This window comes from Tachysurus vachellii, chromosome 3 (genome assembly GCF_030014155.1).
Source record: "Tachysurus vachellii isolate PV-2020 chromosome 3, HZAU_Pvac_v1, whole genome shotgun sequence".
In the NCBI taxonomy this organism is placed as follows: domain Eukaryota; kingdom Metazoa; phylum Chordata; class Actinopteri; order Siluriformes; family Bagridae; genus Tachysurus; species Tachysurus vachellii.
The window spans coordinates 29,712,840-29,738,851 of record NC_083462.1 but is presented as its reverse complement, the minus strand read 5'-3'; the positions used below and the strand labels follow the sequence as shown (position 1 = coordinate 29,738,851).

The following is a 26,012-nucleotide window of genomic DNA, read 5'->3' as shown; positions in this document are numbered from 1 at the left end:
GTTTATATTGATGTGTGTACACTGAGATGAGATAATGAGATATTTACCTTGTCATTTAGTTTTATGTTTGTAGACAACTTTACCATTCATGGAATGAGTCTCCCTGTAGGAATTCTTCAGGAAAGAGATGCTCTTCACTTTATCTGTATGACAACAAACTGCTTTTTTGGTTGTTCTATTTTCTTTTATATAAGGCTTATGAGTAGGGCTGCAACAAACGATTATTTTGATAATCGATTAATCTAACGATTATTAGAACGATTATTCGACTAATCATCGATTATTGTCAATGTCATTGATGACTAATCAGTAAGTTTTGAACGATTATTCAGCTTTTTCAATTAGTTAAAACATTGATTTATACATATTCTAAGTATAATATAAAAAAAGAAAATCACTTCAGCTTTTGAAATGGTTGTTTTAATGAACTTTGAGCCAATTAAACAGGTCATTCTCTTTTTAAGCACTGTTTAAATATTCTGTTATCTTTTAATTAAAAAAAAAAAATTAACACAAATGAATCAGCTGCATTACAGACAAGAATATATATATGTGTTTGAATGTAAACATCTCTTGGCAGCAGTATTAAGAGCTTCATTTGTAAAACAAGTGTTCAGTTTAATGAAAAGCAGTATGTAACAGTGTCCTTTCTGCACTGGCCTTTTTTTTTTGGATTTTCAAATAATTGCTGAATTAAAATGAAGAAATTCCAGCCTCCTCTTGTGCCAGGATGTTTCCTTTTCAAGTGCTCGAGCATGCACGTTGTGCTTCCATGAAACGCAAGTTCTGCCTTGCATGTATTGCACACAACTGCATTTTTGGTTGGAAGTTTTGTAAAACTTTCCCACACCTTGCTTGTTCGCATTCGCTTGCACTCCGTCATAATTTGCGCTTCTTTTAAAAGTTCCCTTCTACCGCATTTGTTAGGGCTGCATTACACTCTAGCGCTACAGCGCCGTAGCGGTCAAATCGCGATATTGCAGGCCCTTACATTAGGACACGTGAGAACAAACGACTACTCGACAACAAAGATATTTGTCGACAATTTTTTATTGTCGACGTTGTCGACAATGTCGACTAATCGTTTCAGCCCTACTTATGAGCAATGACTATTTATAACTACAACATTACTAACATGATACTGTGGTACTGTAGGGCTATAAGATAAATAACTTTACTAGCTGTCAGACTAGCTAATGTTATACACAATAAAATATATAGCATCACTGAGTATAGCATCATTGAGCAAGGGCCACAATAAGAGGTTAAAAGCTGAATTATCTTTTCAGATACATTTTTTCCATATCAGTTACCAGATATCCATATTTCTTATTTGAATATTATGCATGCTCATAGATTTGTATGTTCCGGAGTTATACTGTATGTGTGCAGAATTGCCCTTAAAATGTTGTATTAGTTTGCTGGGCATTGAATAAAGCATATTAAATGGTAAACAATGATTTTTATAATGGTTTATAATGATATGTTCAAAGGCAATGTCATCACATTCATATTAGCAGATATGACAATAGTTTAAACCATGACAATTTTATTCTATTTAAATATTTCAGTAATATCGTGTCATTAATGCTGAGATGATTATCAAGCATTGTCTTTTTCTTGATGTTGTTGTCGTTAAATTTGTACTGCTTGGAAGAGGAGGTGAAGTAAAATCACAGGTAGCACAAGCAGGGTTTCAGGAGTCCACTTAGCTGAGGTAAAGTTGGCAACTTTATTGAATGAATGCGTCAATAGAAAGTGACAGCACAGCAGGTATAAGTACGGTGTAAGGAATGAAAAATTGTCCTTGAGTATTGCAGGGTTACAGTTGCTGACGGCGATGCCCCAGGGTTGTTGTGGTGACTGACAGATCACCCGTCACCCGTTAAAGTCCCCTTTCATGCAGCATCTGTGCAGAGACCTGAGCATGACATACGGTACAAAATGTTGCACTATGCATCAGGCAAAAAATGAAATATAGATATGCGTTACGGAACATAAAGCTTCTTCTCTGCTCCTCTGTGGCATGAGAGAAAGTTCTACACACAGGTACATATGCCACACCTAGACAGTAGAAAAAAATAATACAGTATTTCATCAGCATTATACTGTATATCGAGTACTTTAGCATTACTGCCCAAAAGAAACAGCCACCAGAGGGCTCCCTCATCAGTGTACTGAAATATAAACGTAAATTATATATGGACAATTCACATTCACACACATAGTGATGTCTTGCCCCTATCTCTGTGTGTAATTTCTGAGCCTGGGCCATAGTTTTGCTTCATGTACAGTATATCCTGACCTTCATGTCATTCTAGGATTTTTCCCTTTGTGTCTGTTTTCCCTTGATCACATTTTGAACTTTATAATTGTGAGTAAACTTTCAAGACATAGAAGTAGTTGTTGTACAGGAGAGTTAAAGAGATTGAATGAACGAAAGCAGCTTTTTTTAATACCCTGATTAGCCATAACATTAAATCTCCAAAATCTCCCACTGAGACATGGATTCCACAATACTTCTAGAGGTGTACTGTGGTATCTGGCATCAAGACATTAGCAGAGGATCCTTGATCCTTGAGGATCCTATAAGTCATGAGCTGAGACTTCCATGGATCTTGTTTTTATAGCCCATCCCACAGATGCTTGATCAGATTGAGATCTCTTGTCACATTCCTCAAACTATCCCTGAGCATTTTCTCCAGTGTGGCAGGAGCATTATCCTGCTGAAAGAGGACACTGCCATTACAAAATAGCATTGTTATAAAGGAGTGTACTTGGTCTTCAGCAATGTTTACAGTGGGTAGGTAATAAATGTCATCTACATGAATGCCAGGACTCAACATTTCATAGCAGAATATTGCTCAGAGCAGCACAATGCCTCTACCAGCTTGTCTTCTTACCATAGTGCATCCTGGTGCCATCTCCTCTGCAAGATTCTTCCGTTTCTCAATGGTTCAAATGGTCTCATCCAAGCTTCTTTCATTACTCCACGGTCATGTTCTGATGAAAAAAGTCAGTACGAGCACTCTGACCTACCACTTTTGGTAGCTACTAACCCCTGCATACCGGGAACACTCCACAAGACCTGCTGTTTTGGAGATGTTCTGACCCAATATTTTAGCCATCACAATTTGTCCCTTGTAAAATCACTCAGATTCTTACATGTGTCCATTTTTCCTGCTTCCAACACATCAACTTTGAGAAAGGACTGTTCACTTGTTGCCTCTTAGAGCACATCCCACCCACTGACAGGTACCACTGTAAAAAGACAATCTATTTTATGGTGATCGGTGTATATTATTCACCTGCTCATATGGTTTGTAATAGACATGGATCAGTAGAAAACATTTACTTACACACAGTAATGAACATCACAGCTCTGTTTGGTGACACAATGCTTTACTTTATCGAACCGCAGAATGTCACATTTGAAGTTTGTAGTCATTGATTTATAGATTGAGATCTTCCCTAGTCATCAAGAAAGAAAGAAAGAAAGAAAGAAAGAAAGAAAGAAAGAAAGAAAGAAAGAAAGAATCCATTGTATTAGTGTGCACCAGAGTTACAGCAGCGACTGGAGAGATTTAATTACAGCAGAATCTCTTTCTTTCGTGTTCTCTCTCTCTCTCTCTCTCTCTCTCTCTCTCTCTCTCTCTCTCTCTCTCTCTCTCTCTCTCTCTCTTTCTCTCTGTTCATAAATTATTTCTTCCTGAGACATTGCAGTGTGTGAATGTTGAGTGTGATCAGACACCAGAAAATGATATCAAACACTCAGCTGGAGTACATGCCAAACTGTGTGTGTGTGTGTGTGTGTGTGTGGGACCTTGCTGTGTCTCCAGCGGGTGATAAGCTCAGCGTCTGTCTGGACAAAGGTCCAGGTTATTTAATACTGCAGAGTCTCACTATGACATTTATTACTCTCCCTGCTCACTCGCCTTGTATTTCTTGCTCTCTCTCTTTCTCTCTCTCACATACACTTTCTCCATCCATCCCTCACTGCTGTGGCTCTGTGTCAGCCTGCTGCTGATGTTCAGAGGACGGCTGTAATTCACTGACAGGCTGTAGGGTGCAGAATGAAGTGCGGACGGTGCAGGATAAAGTGCTTCATGGGGCTGCATGGCAGATGAGTGAAACGAAAGGCTGTCAGCTTGCTTTAAAACCATTTCTTTTCTGATAGATATGCCGAAAAACTAATACCACAAAGCTAGTCTGCTTTTTTCATTGTCTATTCATCTACAGTACAGAGTTTGTTCTTTCATGTGTCGGTGCATCCGTCTGAACGGATTTGTGCGATTTTTCATAAGGAGTAAAATTGCAGAGTGGATGACTATTTAAAGTGAAGGTAGCAATAGTCGTCCTTATATGTAGTCAAACGTACACAATTCTCCAAACTGCTTTAAAATGATTTATGATGAGTGGTAGTATGAGCAGCATGGTATTAGATTCCAGGTGGTTGTATGAAGAAATGATGAATACCACACATGTATACACACACACACACACACACTCACAGCAAACCCTGATTAATACCCCAGCTGATTAATAGCTTGCAGTTGTCTTCATCAATCAGGAGGGGCACCTTAGTCATGAAGAGGAAAATAATTCTGCAATATCCTGTTAGCCTTAAAGGAAAAATCCAGTGTTTTTCCACGTTAACTCTCTCTATACCACACAGACCTGTAGCATATGTGGTGATTACCACAGACCAGCTCATTTCATTTCATTTATTCATTCATTCATTCATTCATTCATTTTCTACCGCTTATCCGAACTACCTCGGTCACAGGGAGCCTGTGCCTATCTCAGGCGTCATCGGGCATCAAGGCAGGATACACCCTGGACGGAGTGCCAACCCATCACAGGGCACACACACACACACTCTCATTCACTCACGCAATCACACACTACGGACAATTTTCCAGAGATGCCAATCAACCTACCATGCATGTCTTTGGACCGGGGGAGGAAACCGGAGTACCCGGAGGAAACCCCCGAGGCACGGGGAGAACATGCAAACTCCACACACACAAGGCGGAGGCGGGAATCGAACCCCCAACCCTGGAGGTGTGAGGCGAACGTGCTAACCACTAAGCCACCGTGCCCCCCCATTTCATTTCAATTCAATTCAATTCAATTTTATTTCTATAGCACTTTTAACAATGGACCTTCTCCCAAAGAGGCAATAGCTGTGAGGAAATTATGACCTGAATCGTTATGAGAAAGAAACCGTAAGAGAGTGTGATTATAAATCATTTATATGATCAAAAAAGTGCAAATGGACAACCTGCAAATTAATTTGTTTATAGTTAAATTCGTTTTTAAAACGGAGAGAAAAACGACCTGGAATAAGTCTAGCTCGCAGTATCACACATCCGATATTACACATGCTGTAGATATAGAGATTGAAAAGATTGGAGTATTCATTTAAAATCCTGCTGCAGAGCTGTTTTTGTTGAAGAGGCTGAATATAGAATGCCGTATCTCCGGAAAGCATCCTGAACGAATGCGGCACATAGTAAATGTGCCGCCTTTCTCTCTTGGGTCGCTCCAGATACATGACATGAATTTCAAACAGAATGCGCAGCCTAATTTTGTGTCTTGTGAAAACGTGTTGTGTGTGTGTGTGTGTGTGTGCTTGTTTGTTAGTGTGATGTGTGGTGTACAGACACTCACGGGTTGTTCTGGTGGATGGAGGATGGAGTGACGAGCACGACGTGTCATTTTGGTGATGTATTCATCAGGCGCTTCTTTGAAGTTTAATGAACTCGATATTTTAAAGTCACTTCAAACGGCAGAGTCACTGTTGCACAGCAAGCCTTCAAAACAGCTTTGGCATTGAATATTAATTCCGACTTTTTTATCTTTAATCCAGGAAAGATAAACTAAAGAAAACCTGCATATTAGTTTGTTTTGTTTTTTTTTGGATAAATGATGATGAGGTTAGAGTAGATAGACCTTAAGAGAAAGACAAGGTTAAACTATGAGATGGATGTGAATGGAAAGCGGCAACATTCATTAAAGCAGCTTCCCAGAGAGGATAGAGGCTCTGAGGATGGAGGGAGGATGGAAAGAGAGAGAGAGAGAGAGAGAGAGAGAGAGAGAGAGGGAGAGAAAGAGAGGGGTATAGTAAGTGGGAGAGGAAGATAAACACCAGCATGCTTAATTTAATAAAGAAGCAGAGCGCATCGTTGTAAGAAAATGAAAGTCTTGTTGGAAGTCATTAGGTTGTGTGTGTTCAGCTGGCACTGAAGCACCGCCATCAGGGATATCAGGCTTCTTGCAAGTAATGAAATGTGTGTGTGTGTCTGTGTGTGTTCTGATTATATCCCAGAACATCTCCAAGTTATTGGTTATTTAAAAAAAAAAGATATTTTTCTGATAGTTTTAATGGATATCTTTAAGCATGATAATGGTCAGCTGTTAATGACGTATGAAGTAGGTCACTAGGGGGCAGTAGATAGCTCTGTGGCTGCTGTTCTGTTGTTAATGGATTCAGAGAGATTGCAGATTGTGGAGAAAGATGCAGGCTGATGCTCGGCCATCTTCAAATATTAGACAGTTCACATGATGGGATGTCTCAAGCCTGCACCACAAAACAACGGTTCTGACACACACATCCAGACTCATTCTGTCCACTTGTTGAACATAGCCCTCCATTTTCTCTCCACTATCTCTTTCTCTTTTTTTTTCCTCTACCTCTTTCTCTGGTTTCTACAGTTTCTTTAATTGTAATTAAAAGCAATGGATGGTGTCTTTATAGCAGACAGATCTCTAGTGAGTGAGCGAGCGAGCGAGCGATATTGGAAAAGTGAATAAGTGAGTGAAAGTGTGAGGATGAATGAATGAGAAAAGAGTGAGTGAGAGACCAAAAGATAGAAAGTGAACAAATAAGTCAGTAAGAAAGTGAGAGTGAGTGTGTGAGCGAGTGAGTGATTAAATGAATGAGTGAGCAAGAAAGAAAGAGTGAGTCAATGAGTGACAGTGGGTGAGAAAGTGAATCATGAATCATGAGTGATTCGTGAACGCGATGTTAAAAATGTTAGACTTCCCTTTAGTTTTCATTCATTCATTCATCTTCTACCGCTTATCCGAACTACCTCGGGTCACGGGGAGCCTGTGCCTATCTCAGGCGTCATCGGGCATCAAGGCAGGATACACCCTGGATGGAGTGCCAACCCATCGCAGGGCACACACACACTCTCATTCACTCACGCAATCACACACTACAGACAATTTTCCAGAGATGCCAATCAACCTACCATGCATGTCTTTGGACCGGGGGAGGAAACCGGAGTACCCGGAGGAAACCCCCGAGGCACGGGGAGAACATGCAAACTCCACACACACAAGGCGGAGGCGGGAATCGAACCCCGACCCTGGAGGTGTGAGGCGAACGTGCTAACTACTAAGCCACCGTGCCCCCCTCCCTTTAGTTTTATTTATATTCATTTTTTTTTGTAGTAAAGGAAAAATAATTTAAAACTCATGTCGTTGGGAATCACATGCTACAGATGTAGTAGACAGAGAGGACGTACAAAATGGATTATTTATTCTTATTTCTCTGGAACTCAAAGGATTTACAGCCTTGTTCCTAGGGAGCTACTCTCTGTCTCTCTTTTTATCTCTCTCTCTCTCTCACTCTGTCTCCCCCTCATTCTCTTTCTCTCTCTCAGCCTCAGAGCCTGCGCTCGATTAGTAAAATCCCGACCCAGTACTTTCTGAGACAAGAACAGCCATTGAGTGGCCACAATAGATAACGCTGAGGAGTGTGTAGGAGCAAGGTCAACACAAGAGCGATACTGATACCAGCGACAATCCAGAAGCCGAGAGAGAGAGAGAGAGAGAGAGAGAGAGAGAGAGAGAGAGAGAGAGATATAGCAGGATTGTCATGTGCCTCGACCATCAGAGATTAAAAAAAAAAAACGTTAGAGAGTTAAAGTCCTGTGAAACTCCTGATTTAACATATTAAAAGAAAAAAGACCATTTCCCACAGGGGAAGTAAGCTTTAAATACACTGTAATTAATGCGTTTCACTTTTTTAAAAGCAGCACACTTCCTTGCTTCTCTGACCTCCATGATCTGAGCTGCCAATTAACCAGGTAAATGTGTTGCTGTTTACTGGGTGTCCCCAGGGCTGTCAGCTGGGTCTGTTACCTATAATGTGTGTGTCTGTGTGTATGTGTGTGTGGATGTTGTGAATTAATTGGCTTGGTTTGTCTCCGCTCTGGTGGGTGCAGACCAGTTAATTGGTGTCTGTGCTATAGGAGCGATCGATTGGTCAGTCCAGGTTGCCAATTAAAGCCTTTGTGACCAGGGAGTAGGAGGAACCAGTTTTCATTTTCTGCACTCTGATTGGCTGCTGCTTTCATGCCTGAGTTGAACCGCATTCCTTCTGATCAGCTCAAACCGGACATACAGTACCTACACATGCCACACATATCTCAAAACTGTGAGCTTTTGGCTAAACATTTGGATTTCTGGCAATTCCACTGTAACCGCATTCATCGTTTAATTGCAGTCACAATTTTTGGATTTGCACATGTTGGCTAATTAACGTTAGGGTTTAATTGGGTTTTATTTACTTTTGATGAATTCATTCACAATTTGGCCATTCATATGGGTCAGTATACACATATTGGTCACACACCTGGGCAGTCAGATGTTGCCTGATATTTTTATAGCCTTCATATGATCAGTTGGAGTCTGTGCCTGTTGTAGTCTCAGATTCACGCCCTTACAGTAGTGGAATTCTTATGCTCTAGCTCATCTACCTGGAAGTTGTTAACTCAGACCAGTCTGATCACTCTTTTCTGATGTCTCTCACCAGCAAGGTGTTTTTTTTTTTTTTTCTGCCAGCAGAACTAAAACACGCAACTCAAATCATACACAGTACGACACGTAGTAAAATGCTTTTTACAGCTCGTCCTTGATATAAATCTAGCCAATAGTAGAGAATAAAAAAATTGAATTCAAAAATAAGTGGATACAATATAAAGAAGAAATAAATATGTCAAATATATATCAAAGAATATTTAAAAAATGATATAAGAAAAAAAAAATCACAAAATAGAAAATAGAATCAGAAACATGGCTAGTATAATCAGAACAGAGGTATTGTTGAGTGTGGTGTAGAGACGCATGTGAATATGTTCATTTATACAGTACAGTGGGGCAAAAAAGTCTTTAGTCAGCCACCAATTGTGAAAGTTCATTCATTCATCTTCTACCGCTTATCCGAACTACCTCGGGTCACGGGGAGCCTGTGCCTATCTCAGGCATTATCGGGCATCAAGGCAGGATACACCCTGGACGGAGTGCCAACCCATCGCAGGGCACACACACACACACTCATTCACTCACGCAATCACACACTACGGACAATTTTCCAGAGATGCCAATCAACCTACCATGCATGTCTTTGGACCGGGGGAGGAAACCGGAGTACCCGGAGGAAACCCCCGAGGCACGGGGAGAACATGCAAACTCCACACACACAAGGTGGAGGCGTGAACAAACCCCGACCCTGGAGGTGTGAGGCGAACGTACTAACCACTAAGCCACCGTGCCCCCAATTGTGAAAGTTCTCCCACTTAAAAAGATGAGAGAGGCCTGTAAATGTCATCATAGGTACACTTCAACTATGAGAGACAGAATGGGGGAAAGAATCCAGGAAATCACATTGTCTGATTTTTAATGAATTAATTGGTAAATTCCTCAGTAAAATCAGTATTTGGTCACCTACAAAAAAAGCAAGATTTCTGGCTCTCACAGACCTGTAACTTCTTCTTTAAGCGGCTCCTCTGTCCTCCACTCGTTACCTGTATTAATGGCACCTGTTTGAACTCGTTATCAGTATAAAAGTCACCTGTCCACAACCTCAAACTGTCAGACTCCAAACTCCACTATGACTAAGACCAAAGAGCTGTCAAAAGACACCAGAAACAAAAATGTAGACCTCCACCAGGCTGGGAAGACTGAATCTGCAATAGGTAAGCAGCTTGGTGTGAAGAAATCAACTGTGGGAGCAATTATTAGAAAATGGAAGACATACAAGGCCACTGATAATCTCCCTCGATCTGGGGCTCCACGCAAGTTCTCACCCCGTGGGGTCAAAATGATCACAAGAACAGTAAGCAAAAATCCCAGCACCACACGGGGGGGACCTAGTGAATGACCTGCAGAGAGCTGGGACCAAAGTAACAAAGGCTACCATCAGCAAAACACTAAGCCGCCAGGGACTCAAATCCTGCAGTGCCAGACGTGTCCCCCTGCTTAAGCCAGTACATGTCCGGGCCCATCTGAAGTTTACTAGAGAACATTTGGATGATCCAGAAGAGGATTGGGATAATGTCATATGGTCAGATTAAACCAAAATAGAACTTTTTGGTAAAAACTCAACTTGTCGTGTTTGGAGGAAAAAGAATGCTGAGATGCATCCAAAGAACACCATACCTACTGTGAAGCATGCGGGTGGAAACATCATGCTTTGGGGCTGTTTTTCTGCAAAGGGACCAGGACGACTGATCCGTATAAAGGAAAGAATAAATGGGGTCATTATAGTAAGATTTTGAGTGAAAACCTCCTTCCATCAGCAAGGCCATTGAAGATGAAATGTTGCTGGGTCTTTCAGCATGACAATGATCCCAAACACACCGCCCGGGCAACGAAGGAGTGGCTTCGTAAGAAGCATTTCAAGGTCCTGGAGTAGCCTAGCCAGTCTCCAGATCTCAACCCCATAGAAAATCTTTGGAGGGAGTTGAAAATCCGTGTTGCTAGCGACAGACCCAAAACATCACTGCTCTAGAGGAGATCTGCTTGGAGGAATGGGCCAAACAGTGTGTAAAAAGCTTGTGGAGACTTACAGTAAATGTTTGACCTCTGTCATTGCCAACAAAGGGTATATAACAAAGTATTGAGATGAACTTTTGTTATTGACCAAATACTTATTTTCCACCATAATTTGCAAATAAATTCTTTAAAAATCAAACAATGTGATTTTCTGGATTTTATTTTCTCATTTTGTCTCTCATAGCTGAAGTGTACCTATGATGAAAATTACAGGCCTCTCTCATCTTTTTAAGTGGGAGAACTTGCACAATTGGTGGCTGACTAAATACTTTTTTGTCCCACTGTATGTGTATATATATATATATATATATATATATATATATATATATATATATATATAAGTGCAGGATGTGCATGTAGTGCAAGTCACATTTTTACTTCACACCGAGGTCACATTTTTCCCATTTGGTTGTTTGTTGTGAACAGTGTTGTATAAAGTACTAGAAAGCAATACTTTAAGTATCGTACTATAAAAAGATTTTGGTAGAAGTGAAAGTCACCTTTTAGAATATTACTCAAGTAAAAGTCTTAAAGTATCTGATATTTACTGTACTTAAGTATCAAAAGTCATTTTCTGATATTTAATGTACTTAAGTATTTGAAGTAAAAGTACAAAGTAAAATTTCAGTGATTTTCGGCAGGCATAAGAGACACTTCATCCGGTAGGAAGAATCTTTCATTCCAATGAACAGAAACATTTCTTGCAAATACGGCCATGGGTGTATAACGTTATTTTCTTCACCCTGTTCACCGAGTTCACCACTGTCGTTGGGGTGGTCGTTTACGATAACGGGAGGTCCTCCAGTACAGTAGGTGCTTCCATGGCGGTTTCAGTTGTGCTTCCTCCTCCTTTTGGCAACATTACGCTGAAATAGAGCGTGCGGAGCTACGTAATGCAATCTAGGAGCAGTGATTCGCCAAACCTCCCTTATTGCAGTCGCACACATTTCTTCTGATTTTATTTTGTAGTAACGAGTAACGAAGATGCTTAGTGGAAAATAACGGAGTAAATGTATACATTATATCTAGGAAATGTAGTGGAGTAAAAGTGAAAGTTGACATAAATTTAAATAGCAAAGTAAAGTACAGATACGTGAAATTTCTACTTAAGTACAGTAACGAAGTATTTGTACTCCGTTACATTACAACACTGGTTGTGAACATTATCTTTTAAAGCTCTCGACCTGTATCTGTGTGATTTTGTGTATTAATGCTACTATAATATGATTGGCTGATTGGATAATTGCATGAATGTGTAGCGATACAGCTGCACTATTATAGTGTCTGTTTAGTGTGTATAGTCTTAAAACACAGCTTTACAAATTGTACCTAGGTAAGACTGCATATTTTAAATGAGCCTAATAGCAATTTTTCCTTTATTTTGCTTGTATGTGTTAATAAATATGCAATTTGTGTTGTGTTGTACTTTACTATAGCAAAAGGTCACTTGCACAAATGAATGCAAGTATTAAACCTACAGAAATCCATTTCTGCTAACTGAAGACAAAATAAAACCAATATTTTAAGCTTCTGAAACTTAGATTCATTTAGATTGTGTACTTTATGATCATAACACAGACTCATGTATGAGTTTAAATTCATATTAAATGAATATGGGGAAGTCATGGCCTAATGGTTAGAGAGTCTGACTCCTAACCCTAAGGTTGTGGGTTCGAGTCGCGGGCCGGCAATACCACGACTGAGGTGCCCTTGAGCAACGTACCGAACCCCCAACTGCTCCCTGGGTGCTGCAGCATAAATGGCTGCCCACTGCTCCGGGTGTGTGTTCACGGTGTGTGTGTTCACTGCTGTGTGTGTGTGTGTGTGTACACTTTGGATGGGTTAAACACAGAGAACAAATTCTAAGTATGGGTCACCGTACTTAGCTGTATGTCACGTCACTTTCTTATTATATTTAGACAGATTATATTTCGTCCCTTTTTGGACCATGTGTGAAGTTATTCTTTGTAAATCAACCACAAACACACCAAGTAACTAAACGTATGCAGTTTAACAAGCGGTGCGAGCATTTTTGCACCCTTTATTGGGAATCTTGGTGGCAAAGGTGTGGATATTCCCTGTTTAAATACTTAGCTCAGGTTATGAGGTGTGGAGAAATTTGCATGTTCTCCGTGTGGGGCTTCACTGTGCTGCATTGATATTCCATGAAGGGTGTATTCTCTTCACACCCAGTTTTCCAAAACTCACCACAACCTCTGAGAATAAAGCCTGAAGATAGATTTGAAAAATCAAGTTATATGCATTCATATACACAACATACTGATAGATAGATAGGTTCATATACACAACAAACTGATAGATAGATAGATAGATAGATAGATAGATAGATAGATAGATAGATAGATAGATAATTCTGATACTGAGCAAAATCAGTGTAATTATTAGTAGCCCTTGAAGTTGAGAGTTTGTCGTGTTTATTCATTGTATGTTGCTGGAGTTAGGTGTAAACAACAAGAACTGTCAGTTACACCAAGCAGGTAGAAAGCAGACAGAATACACAGATACAGCCTGCTTTGTGTTCCTGTAGTAACTTTATATACTGGATAAATCAATGAATTGTGGCATGTAATCATAGTTACTGTTTAATTATTGTTCTTAGCAAATGCTGGGGAAAAAACAACATATTTTTTGTTTGTTTTAATGAAATGTGCATCACCAGCTTTAATTAATACCTCTCTCTCTCTTTCTCTCGCTCTCTCTTGCTCTCTCTCACTCTCTCACGCTCTTTCCCTCTTTCTCCCCCTCCTCAGGGCAGGACCGCACTGAGGCAGCTCTGATAAAGCGATTTAAAGGGGATGGTGTCCGCTACAAGGCCAAGCTCATCGGCATTGATGAGGTCACTGCCGCAAGAGGAGACAAGCTCTGCCAGGACTCAATGATGAAGCTAAAGGTGTGTGCATGTGTGCAACTGCAGTCACAATGTGAATGATCTCTCATACCCTACATCCATCAGCTGAGTTAATGAGCCCTGTAAACAGCAGTGTCCAGCTGACAGCGTGTGCACGCGTGCGTGTGTGTGTGTGTGTATGCATGTTCATGTGTGTTTAGACATGCCTGTGTTGGGACAATGTCCTGAGTTGCATATTTATTTAATTGTAGTGGAGGTCAGCCTGCCATTGATCACAGCTGTTTATCCCCTCGCTTTTTTCAGCAGCTAATCTATAATCGTAGTCCCACAATCCTTCACTTCTTAGTAAACTAACAACCCTGCATTATATTTACTAATCTCTCTCTCTCTCTCTCTCTCTCTCTCTCTCTCTAAACATACCCATATGCATACACTCCTTGAATATTTACACTCAGATAAGAACTGCTTTATCTCTCCTGTGATAGAAAGAGTTAGCGTAAAGCATCAACATGCCTGAGGTGAAGGAACAGGCTTTCTTAAACCTACAGATATAATCAGAAAGCATTTGTATACATCAGTGCTGTGCTGCTTCACTTTTGGACTCCAGCCACCTTTTTTTTCTTTTTTTTTTTTAGCCACCTTCAATAAGTTTCAAATGTTGTTTTTTACTTAAGTGAACACGCATCATGTGAGTAATAGATAATGAAGGTGTATGTTATTCTAAAGGATGCTCCATAGACTTCCTTCAATCAGGCTCAATCGATACCAGGATCATGTTATTGAACGACAGAGGGAGATAGGAATGAGTAGGGTCCCCTAGGGTAGTTAAAAGAAACAGCATTTTGTAGATTAGTTTCTAGTTCGCAAACGCACCAAACTCTCTAAAGCACACTCACGCTCACAATGTCACACACAGGCAGTCATGAAAATTGTGTTATTTTGCTGCTAAAAGCCATAAACACAATCAATCATAAAAATAAATGTGCATGGGCAAAAAAATGAAAAATGCCCAGATGTGTGTTTAATATTTGTGTGTTAATTGCATGTAATTTACTCACAAATCTGACACTTATATATTTATTTCCGTCCATGTTTCATTGCAACTACAATGACTGAAACATCAAACAATATGTCCAGGTTAGCATTTGTATGAAATCAAATAAAACGCAGCATAACATCGTCCTTGCTCGCTTAAATCTGTACTCCTCTTTAGCTTTACGGAAATCTATCATTCATAGAAATCTTCTATCATATCAACGGCTTATGGACTATGTAACTGGATTACTAGGTAATTCAGATTCATCCCAGTGACTCAAATCTTTTGATTCTATTCACCAAAATGATTTGTGAAGTGATTCGTTCAATGACGCTTGTCGTTTTGTTATGAGAAAATGCATAGGGTCACAAATGTACCGGGAATTGATGTTGATGTATTTTCACCTCAAATAACAACAGCAGAGTTATTATATTTCTTATATTGTGTCAATTGACCTCATATTTATTATACACTTTTTTTCAATGTGCAAAATTCTCTTCACAACATGGCTCCACCCACTTCTTCTTGATGAACCAGTAAGAACTGATTGAGTGACATATTTTGTTCATTAAGCTTGTTCATGAACAGTTCCTGTACAGAATACGCATCACTCTCATTCAGACTCGGCACCAATTCTTGTTCAGCTCGATAGGTCCAACAAATGACATGCTTCTTCACAGCTCACACTTAAATGCAGTCTTTAAAAAGCAAGAAAAAGCTGCCAAAGCAGTCACAAGAATCGTTCAGAAATACTGATTCATTAAGGAAGAAACCTGAGATGATTGACCATTTTTTTTATATATATATAATAAAAGTGAGGGAGCTGCATAGAATGTGGAACTGTTCATTTTGGTGATGTAGATATGTTTAAAGAGCATAAAAGACTCCATATATAATCCATAAACCCACATACCAAGAACCAGCATACAGTATATCAGCTCTAAATCCTTTGAAACTTTGACCTTTAAAAGTAAATTTATGTTTTTGTGTTTTTTTGTTTGTTTGTTTGTTTGTTTGTTTTTTTTGTAGGGGATCGCAGCTTCAGCACGCTCGAAAGGCGAACACAAGCAGAAGGTTTTTCTTACAGTGTCCTTCGGTGGGATAAAGATCTTCGATGAAAAGTCAGGGGTAAGTGTAAGGGTTTAGTGCTGAATCAATTCTGGATTTTTGGAGGTAGAAGAGAGATTACTTTATGCAAAACAGTTGCATTATGTGTTTGCTGGTCCATTTCCTGGAAGTTTATGTTTTCTTCAATACAAATCAACATTTGTTTCCCAGAGCGACTAATTTTTCCAGCCAAGGACTGTAATAAAGTAATCACACACACACACACACACACACACGGACACATACCCTGCAGGTGCCATTTTGCAATCCACAGCTTTACTGAATGTAACAACACTAATATTGTGTTGACTTAAATGAAACTGTTTGGGCCTGTGAGTGATATTTGGTCACGGTTAGGGTCTTCTCCTGGCTTTGTGTTTTCTGCTCATAAAGCATCACTCAGATCCTGGTAAATGGGGATCCTGTTCGTCCTCAGAAAACTGCAGGCTGCCATGTTTGTTTTCTGGACTAAGGGCAGCTCTTTAGTTTGGGTCTGAGTCAAGGCAGGAGGTCCCATAGGAAGGCTAAGCCTGTGTTAATGATGCATTTTGAGCAGACGAGAGAGGCGAACGCACTCAGGGGAAATCAAACAGGCCTAATTGAATAGACGTGTCAGGATAGAATGCTGGGGGCTTCACACAAGCTAGCTCTGAGTTCATGAGCTAACTCTCAGTAAAAGAGACTGGTGACCTACAAACAGGCTAGTGCAAGTAAAACACACTAAGAAACGTGTGTGTGTGTGTGTGTGTGTGTGTGTATACGCATATATACAGTCCTCTCTGAAACTACTGGAATGGCAACACCATTGAACTTGTTTGTACTATACACCAAAGACATTTGGGTTTGAGATCAAAAGAGGTGGTGATAAAAGCCTGGAAAAGAAGAAAGCAACAATTTGTTGATGTCACGGAGTCACAGGCTGGATGCAGTTATTGTAAATGAGGGATATGCAGCCTTTACTGTCATGTAGTATAAAATGTATCTGTTGCATTACTTTTGATAAAAATGTGCTTTATGTTGTTTAACACCTCTACATGTAAATAAAAGCGGAACTGTTCTGATATTCATCTTTGGATTACAAACCTGCACCATACACTTATTGGAGAAATTAGAGAAATTCAATAAATGGACATCTGCAGTGATTGTGCATGATGGAATGAAAAGAGTTGTGTTTTGCTGAATTCAAATCATTTGGCAGAAAGAAACAAATATATGTATATATTAAGGATACAATGCAATCTGTATCTAAGTGGACTATTAATTTCTTATGGTTATTCTGATGGTTTGTTTTTTTATCCAGTGACATTAAACTAGGAAACATACTTTTCTATACACTCAACATCCATTTGCCATCCACTTGTACACCATCACATTCACCTACTTCTCTAATCAGCCAGTCCTGTGGCAGCAGCACGATACAGAAAGTCATGCAGGTCAAGAGCTTCGGTTAATGATCACACGAAACATCAGAATGAAGAAAAATTGTGATCTCAGTGACGTTAACCGTACCTGTTGGTACCAGGTCGCTGGGTAGAGTATTTCAGAAACTGCTGATCTATATTTTCCCTATGCAGCCTTTACTGTCATTCATTCATTCATCTTCTACCGCTTATCCGAACTATTGGGTCATGGGGAGCCTGTGCCTCTCAGGCGTTATTGGGCATCAAGGCAGGATACACCCTGGACGGAGTGCCAACCCATCGCAGGGCGCACACAACCCCGACCCTGGAGGTGTGAGGCGAACATGCTAACCACTAAGCCACCGTACCCCCCTGCCTTTACTGTCATGTATAAAATCTATCTGTCGCATTACTTTTGCTAAAAATGTGCTTTATGTTGTTTAACACCTCTACATGTAAATAAAATCTGAACTCACTTCTCATATTCATCTTTGGATTACAAACCTGCACCATACACTTAGCCTTGGTGTTCCAGTAGTTTCGGAGGAGACTACTGCTTTTTTGATATATGGTACCGTGATGCATAGTACAGTTCATTTGCAAAGCTAATCTGCTAACAGAAATAACTGCAAAGCCTGATATTTGTTTTGTTAGCAGATCAGCAGTGCAAACTAAATGTGCTAGTTTAATGCACTCATGAAAGGAACTACTATATCTTGTAAATCTACTTAAATGAATCAGAATCAGTTTTATTGCCAGGCATGTTTTCACACGCGAGGAATTTGTTTTAGTGACAGAAGCTCCACAGTGTAACAGAATGACATATACAGTCTAAACGAAATTGTACAGTATGTACACATTTACAGGTGTGAAATGTGCAGCTGAAATGTACATATACAAATATAGGCAATTGTATGTACAAATTTGCAAGTGTGAGAAATGTGCAATTGAAGTATACAATATATACAATTTGTATGTACACATGTGCAATTGTGAAATGTGCAATTGAAGTAAACAGTAAACAGTATAGACAATATGTATGTATGTATGTATGTATGTACAGATGAAATGAAATAACACTGGGACTACACTGTGAAAACAGCTTGCTTGAAATAGGTTATCATTATTAGTAATATCTAGGCTTTTACCAGATTAGCAGTGCAAGCTAACTGTACTTAGCTCGTACAGTTAGCTTGCACTGCTAATCTGGTAATAGCCTAGCTAATACTAATAATGATAACGTATTTCAAGCAAGCAGTTTTTTTAGAGACACCATCAATCCCTGCTGCTTCATGACTGCTGTTGTTTATGACAGGATTAGCTGAAAACACAGCAACGCGATTCATTTTTCTTTCCTTTTTGTTTTGAGTCAAACAGTGCATAGGAACTATAATTACATGTAGGAAATAAAGTTGTGTGAGTGAGGGAGAATGCAGAAATGTCGTACCATGAGCTCCACACATAAAGAATAGAATAGAAAAGAAGCCTTTATTTTGTCACATATACATTACAACACAGTGAAATTCTTTCTTTGCATATCCCAAAGTTGGAGATTGTGGTCAGAGCAGAGGTTCGGCCATGATACAGGCCCCCTGGAGGAGAGAGTGTTAAGGGCCTTGCTCAAGGGCCCAATTACTTGAGCCATTTTTTTTTTTTTGGTATAGTTTAAGTTCATTGTTTGGGTTTGTTGCTTTACAGCTTTACACCTAATATAACACATAAACTAGAGAAATTCAACATAATTTGTAATGAAATTGTGTAAAAAATTAATTGTTGCTTGTTGCTCGCTAGTGTAACTTTACATTATGCTGCTATAAACATGTGTTGCATATAAACATATAAACGTCTCTCTTGTTGTTGGTTCATTTTAGTCTCAATCTTTTGGAGAAGAAGACAAAAAGTCTGGATGGACCAAATTTGCTGATTTATGTAGATAAGTGAAGGATAGTCATGATAGAGGACAGTCCTGATAGATGATGTTAATATATTCTGAGATCATGGTGCCGAGAGAAGAGCTGATATTACAGGGTTTTATTTTATACTCCGTCTGTCTTATATTAATCTTCCAGTCTATATGGCAATTTCTGCATTTGATAGTGTGGAGAAAGGTTTCGATTTTTAATTATAATATTTGATGACGGATTGCTGAAGAACTCTGTTATACAGAATGAATGTGTAGTTGCTGGTCTTTTACATCAAACCTGTTGCAGTCAGAAATCCTTTCTAGTGTGAAACATTTTAAGGATTTATTCTAATCATTAGGTATGTACTATTTGTAGCAGTAGATTTGAGAAATTAAAGTCTCTCATTCCAATAAATTCAGTAAATGGACATCTGCAGTGATTGTGCATGATGGAATGAAAAGAGTTGTGTTTTGCTGAATTCAAATCATTTAGCAGAAAGAAACAAATATATGTATATATTAAGGATACAATGCAATCTGTATCCATTAAGTGGACTATTAATTTCTTATGGTTATTCTGATAGTTTGTTTTTTTATCCAGTGACGTTAAACTAGGAAACATACTTTTCTATACACTCAACATACCATTTGCCATCCACTTGTACACCATCACATTCACCTACTTCTCTAATCAGCCAGTCCTGTGGCAGCAGCACGATATAGAAAGTCATGCAGGTCAAGAGCTTCGGTTAATGATCACACAAAACATCAGAATGAAGAAAAATTGTGATCTCAGTGACGTTAACCGTGACACAGTTCTTGGTACCAGGTGGCTGGGTAGAGTATTTCAGAAACTGCTGACCACCTATAATATTTTCCTCAAATCTCTCAACCTTTTAAACAAGGCATTTCCCTCAACACTCAGTGTCGCCCCCTACTCCTAAAAAATTATGTGCAAAAGGAACCAGCGCATCTGTGGCATCAACAAATACTGGAACCAGCCCGTCTGTGGCACCAAACATTCCTCAATCTAAAGCCCCGTACACACACCAGGTAAAAGTGGCCCAAATCTGACCAGGTCAGACTTCTTCAGGAGTAGTGTGAACACTCAAATCTAGCCCAGATAAAAATTTTTCAAATCAGATTCAGACCACTTCACCTGACTCAGACCCAAATCTGATTTTATCCAATGTGGCCGCAGTGTGAACCAAGGCGGATTTGATGCGACTTTTACGTCAATCTACATTGACATTTGTCACAATTATGCGCCAGCGAGTACGCACACAAACGTGACTACACCTACAAAATGGATCAAATAATCAAAAGTTGCCCTCGACATCCGAAAATTTTCAAAACACTGCGTCTATGTGCTGCCATTACACAAACATTTAGAAAGAAGAGCGAAAATGCTTACTTTCTCCATAACCTCGCCAACTTTAGCGCAACGGCGTGCTGCGTGTGACGTCATTGTTATTGTTCGTTTGCGCATGCGGGTCAGTTCGAAAAAGCAAACGGTTCACACTGGTATCTGATATAGACCACATTTTAAAAGGTAATGTGAACAGCCAAACAAAAAAAATTAGATCTGAGCAAAATATCCGAATTGAGCATTAAGACTTGCAGTGTGAACGCGGCTAAAGTCACAGCGATCACACTTTTTCGTCATTCTGTTGTGAGATGTGAACATTAACTGATTTCTTGTCCTGTATCTGCATGGCTTTATGCATTGCACTGCTATGACATGATTGAATGATTAGATAATTGCATGTATGTCCAGGTGTTCCTAATAAAGTGGATAGCGACTGTATATAAAACAGCCTGTGAGGTGAGAGTATACAGTATAACGCAATGTGCGTTAAAAATAATAGCTAATAATGTGGCCAGCATAATTAAATGTTAATATATTTGTACACCCCTGTCTATAGATGTGAAGAGCAGAGGTACCAGGGGTCTGTATCTATCTGATAGATGTTGTTCGCATGTCATCCTGCAACTCCTGCTTTACCTGCTGCCTTGTTTAAAGTGTTACTGTGAAGTGGTGACACGGCTGTGGAGAGGCTGATGACACTCCAGCCTCTACTGCTCTTTTCTATTACAGAGCTCTTGTGTCAGCGCTGTGGTAATCCCACGACTTAGAGCTGTTACAGAAAAATAGAGGAGTCAGCCTGGTATGTGTGTGTGTGTGTGTGTGTGTGTGTGTGTGTGTGTGTGTGTGTGTCGCCTGGGAATATATCACAGAGATAGGCTATGAGGCAGGATGACTGGGTCTTGTCACTGTGGGTGTTTTAAAGCTTTTATTAGATCTGAAAAGTGCTGTCCTCTATTACCTTCAAGGCCATACCTTATTCTGCTACTCCTCTCCATCTCTGTTCATGCTCTGCCCTTTTTAATCCACTGTCAGATGTTCTCTTCTCTGGCTTATTAAACTATGTCCATTTTTCCCCACACCTTCATTCCCTGAGCTGTTCTGATCTCCACTGTGGGTCAACTCAATACCTGGATAAAACAACTGTCAGCGTTGGAACTTTGCACTATGAAAAGACATGACAGACAGTTTGATGGACTTTAAATAGTGTCTCTGAAGAATTATTACATTCTTAAGAGGCTTTTAGATGAAACCCATGTTGAGAAACACTTATATAGAGGAAAGGAAAGTAAGATAAATATAAGGGAGCAAAATAATAAAATAGTAGCCTGACAACATTGGAGCAATTCCTTATTGCATCAGGTCAACAATAATTCCTTAAATGTCTACCAAAAGTGTATAAATTATTATGAATGTAATGAATTATAATAACTAAAATATAAAATAAAATGAAGTAATATAAATACTAAGAATAAATAAATACTTTGAATACTAGACATTGCAGGTCACAGGGTTAATGGATTTGCTCACTGGCCCAGCAGTGGCAGCTTGGTGGACCTGGGATTCGAACTCATGACCTTCTGATCAGTAATCTAACGCCTTAAATCTAACGGCTACCACATCATTTGACAGATACAGTTTTTAAATTGAAGATAAACTCTTCATTTTTATGTCTTTGCCTCTACACTTCACAGCTCCTGCTTGTTGACTTCTCCCTCAGAGCCTCTCTCTGATGAAGAGGAGCAACTTCCTAATTTCATTAATGCGACTCAGCAGAACTCACAGTGACTACCGAAGGCATGCCAAAATCAGCAGCTCGAATGATTAACTGTTCCAGAGAGAGTGAGACCACGTTGAATAAAATGTTGGAAAAAAAAATGCAGCAACACTTTTGACACAATCCACAATATCATAAGACGCAAGTGTGTGTGCTTGTGCCTATGAACTCAGGTGTTAGTGTGTAGCTCTATGGTCTAAGACTTTAAAAATTTGTCTTGTAAGTCTGCAATTTACAGATGTGTAGAAACGAAATTTGCAGGATGACCCTACACCCCAATCATGTCCGATTTCCATAATTTTTCCAATATGGTTACCAGCTTCAATCAGCACTTAGTTTCAGAAGTCAGCCCCGGCACGCCTGGAGTGCCGTCTCTCACGTCCGCTGCTTCTGATTTGCATGGAAATGAGATTTGACCGGTCCAATAAAAAGCAGTTTGGCACACATAAAAACAGATGTTGATGTAAATGACTGTGTCTGTTCCACTTACTCTAATATCATTAGCGATCGTACATGTGCAGGCGTGTGTGTCTGAGAGGAGGAAAGAGGACTGCTTCAAAAAAAATCAACCAATTAGATTAATCTTTAAGGGTGGAGCGGATACTTTTTTTTTTACATGAAGCCGAGCACTCCAGAACTCATAGGTATTGCTGCTTGGAAGCATTAGGCAAAACATTTAATTCATGTGAATAAGTTAACACTTTAGCTCTCTTAGGATTTTCAAAGCTAAGTTTTGTGGTTATTTCTGGATAGCAATTTTATACACAGAGCATCCTTTCCACCAAAACACACACGCACACACACACACATACTCACACACTCCATATGCTGCGCCGTCCCCACAGGGAGCCATGGGCGGCTGATTTCTGAACTTCTTGCCAATTCTTCTCTCAAGGGAGTCATTTTGACTGCCCACCCGCTTGTTCGCTCTGTGTGTATGTGTGTGTATGTGTGTCTATGTGTGTGTTGGCACAGGTGGCAACTGTGATTGAGTTCAGTCCTCTCCTCACTAATTACCTCTCTCCCAGGCCCAGTTGCCTGCAGACACAGAGCAGGAGAGGCGGAGAGCCTTTCAGTCATCTGTGTACTTTCTTCTTCTCCCTGCCTCTGTCTTACTAATCAAAAGCCTTGGCCGTAACTCTGGCAATTTCCATGACAGCCTCTAATTAGTGGCTACCTGGCCTTATGGTGGCAGCGTCTTGTTTGGAGACAGAGACGCCGGTCATCAAGGTCGAGAGATTGAGAAACAAAATACACAGGGCTGAATCTGTCACGGTGCAATTACTTATTATGAACATATTCGCTTTAACCTCTGTAGCACACTGTGTTTGAGATGTCGAGTTAAGGAAAATTTATTGTTCTTTCCATTGAACTAATGGATTGTTAGATTAAATGCCACTCGGGTACAGGAGCATGATACAGTGTGCAAAATGTTTTGGTGGACGTCAAGAAAAAAAACCTGAAAAATTGCTCATACATATACCAAATATTATCTTTTTTCCCCCCTAAACTTTAAATGTTCTTAGGTTAGATTTATGTTTTTTTTTTCCCCCATACGCTTTTTTCTCTTTACCGAGGGTAGCAAAAATTTTGCCTCTGGCAGTAAGTGAGAGTGAAAGCCAAAAAGACAGGGATTTTGGATTCCTGTACATAGATAATTTCCAGCCTGCTGTGACAAGGACATGTGGAAATGCTGGCTTATCGTCATTTAGTGCTGTGGCTAATGTAACGTGAGCTTGAGAGCGCTGACTCTTTTAATGAAGGCTATTACTTAATGACAGCTCATGTCTGATGAAGCAGGTCAACACTGTGCCTTTGAGTGTGTGTGTGTGTGTGTGTGTGTGTGTGTGTGTGTGTGTGCGTGCGTGCGTGTGTGAGTCAGTGAGTGAATATGTGTATATGAGTATCCATGTGCGCATGAAAGAGTGATGGAGTGTTAGAGATGGTTGTGATGGAGAGAGAGGGAGAAGGAGAAATGTATGCTGTAGAGGTGATCAGTCAGAGGGAAAAATCCATTAAAAAGACAGCAGCAGCTGTGGAGTATAAAAGTTAAATAATGGGAAATTGTAGATACACAGCGGCTAAAGACAGAAAAAGGGTTTGTCGCTTAAAGCTACTGTTGTCAGTCTGTCACATAGGTGGCATATTTTACAACTAGAATAAAAAGAAGTCTGTACTCCCTCTTTCATTCCCTCTCTCACTCCCTCGCTATTTCCTCTGTGTTCTGGCAGGGTGAAAATGTATGTTTGAAGAGACTCAGTGAAGCAGTGTGTGTCTCTGCAGGCTGGACGCAGCTGAGGTTTAGTATAGAATCGGAGTTTGGAAGCTTTACTGCTTCCCAAGTGACTTGACAAAAGCTGCTGTTGAGTATAATCTGTCTCGTTCAACTAAATCCGGCTAGGTTTCCCATTGTGTGTGTGTGTTTGTGTGTGTACATGTGCATGCTTGTGTGTGTATATGTGTGCCAAGATGCTTTGGATTGGTTATATAAGTTATGTACTGTAAGATAAATTTGAAATGTGCACTTGAACAAATTAAGCAGAATTGGTGGTAAATAAAATTATTTTATAAAATAAAAAGATGAATGTAAATAAATTTAACTGAGTAAAGGTTTTTTGACTATCCTGTTTAAAAACTCTTAAATACGCAACTTTTTACTTTTAAGCAAATGCAGCAAGTTAATATGCACAATTGTGGGAATTTTGCTATTTTACCAATTACTTTTTAAATCCAGTCGACTGTAGGTTTAATGTTTTACAAGCTCAACACTAAATGAAAAAAAAAACATTAACAAATAAAGACTCTTTAGGCTTTTTCTTAGACAAAAATCGATAAACAGAAATAACACAAATCAATTACACACACTTACAGTACATCTAGCAGCTCAGCTGGACTTCAGCTTTGTTTTAATTTACATGCGCATGCATACTGTATATACACGAGGACACAGACACACACAGTGTAATGAACAATTTGTTGCTGTGTGAAAAGTTTTTTTTATTTTAAATTATTATTTTAATTGTTTGTTGTTTTTTTTATTTTACGTAATTCAGTTTAATCAGGTCATTTGGTTAGGTAAGTGGTGGTGTGAGTGTGGGAAGTGGTGGTGTGAGTGTGAGAAGTGGTGGTGTGAGTGTGGGAAGTGGTGGTGTGAGTGGTGGAAGTGGTGGTGTGAGTGGTGGAAGTGGTGGTGTGAGTGTGGGAAATGGTGGCGTGAGTGGTGGAAGTGGTGTTTTGAGTGTGGGAAGTGGTGGCGTGAGTGTGCGGAAGTGGTGGTGTGAGTGTGGGAAGTGGTGGCGTGAGTGTGGGAAGTGGTGGTGTGAGTGTGGGAAGTGGTGGTGTGAGTGTGGGAAGTGGTGGTGTGAGTGTGGGAAGTGGTGGTGTGAGTGTGGGAAGTGGTGGTGTGAGTGTGGGAAGTGGTGGTGTGAGTGTGGGAAGTGGTGGTGTGAGTGTGGGAAGTGGTGGTGTGAGTGTGGGAAGTGGTGGCGTGAGTTTGGGAAGTGATGGCTTGAGTGTGGGAAGTGGTAGCTCAGTACTTAAGGTGTTAACCAATTGATCGGAAGGTTTAGAGTTTGAATCCCAGGGTCACCGAGCTGCCACCACTGAGCATCCCTCAATTGCTCAGTTGTATAAATGAGATAAAATATGTCACTTTGGATAAGGTCATCTGCCAAATGCTGTAAATGTAAGTGTGTGTGATTGTGCT

General features: G+C 39.9%; 1 protein-coding gene across 5 annotated transcripts in view; it reads left to right on the top strand.

Moving 5' to 3' along the window:
* Positions 1-26,012, top strand: part of dab1a (DAB adaptor protein 1a) — a 156,852-nt gene that overhangs the window by 85,688 nt on the left and 45,152 nt on the right. For all 5 annotated transcript variants that reach the window (XM_060866671.1, XM_060866670.1, XM_060866674.1 and 2 more), the window contains 2 exons: positions 13,620-13,759; positions 15,783-15,881. In XM_060866671.1, coding sequence (XP_060722654.1) covers positions 13,620-13,759; positions 15,783-15,881 — 239 coding nt within the window. The remainder of the gene's footprint in view (positions 1-13,619; positions 13,760-15,782; positions 15,882-26,012) is intronic.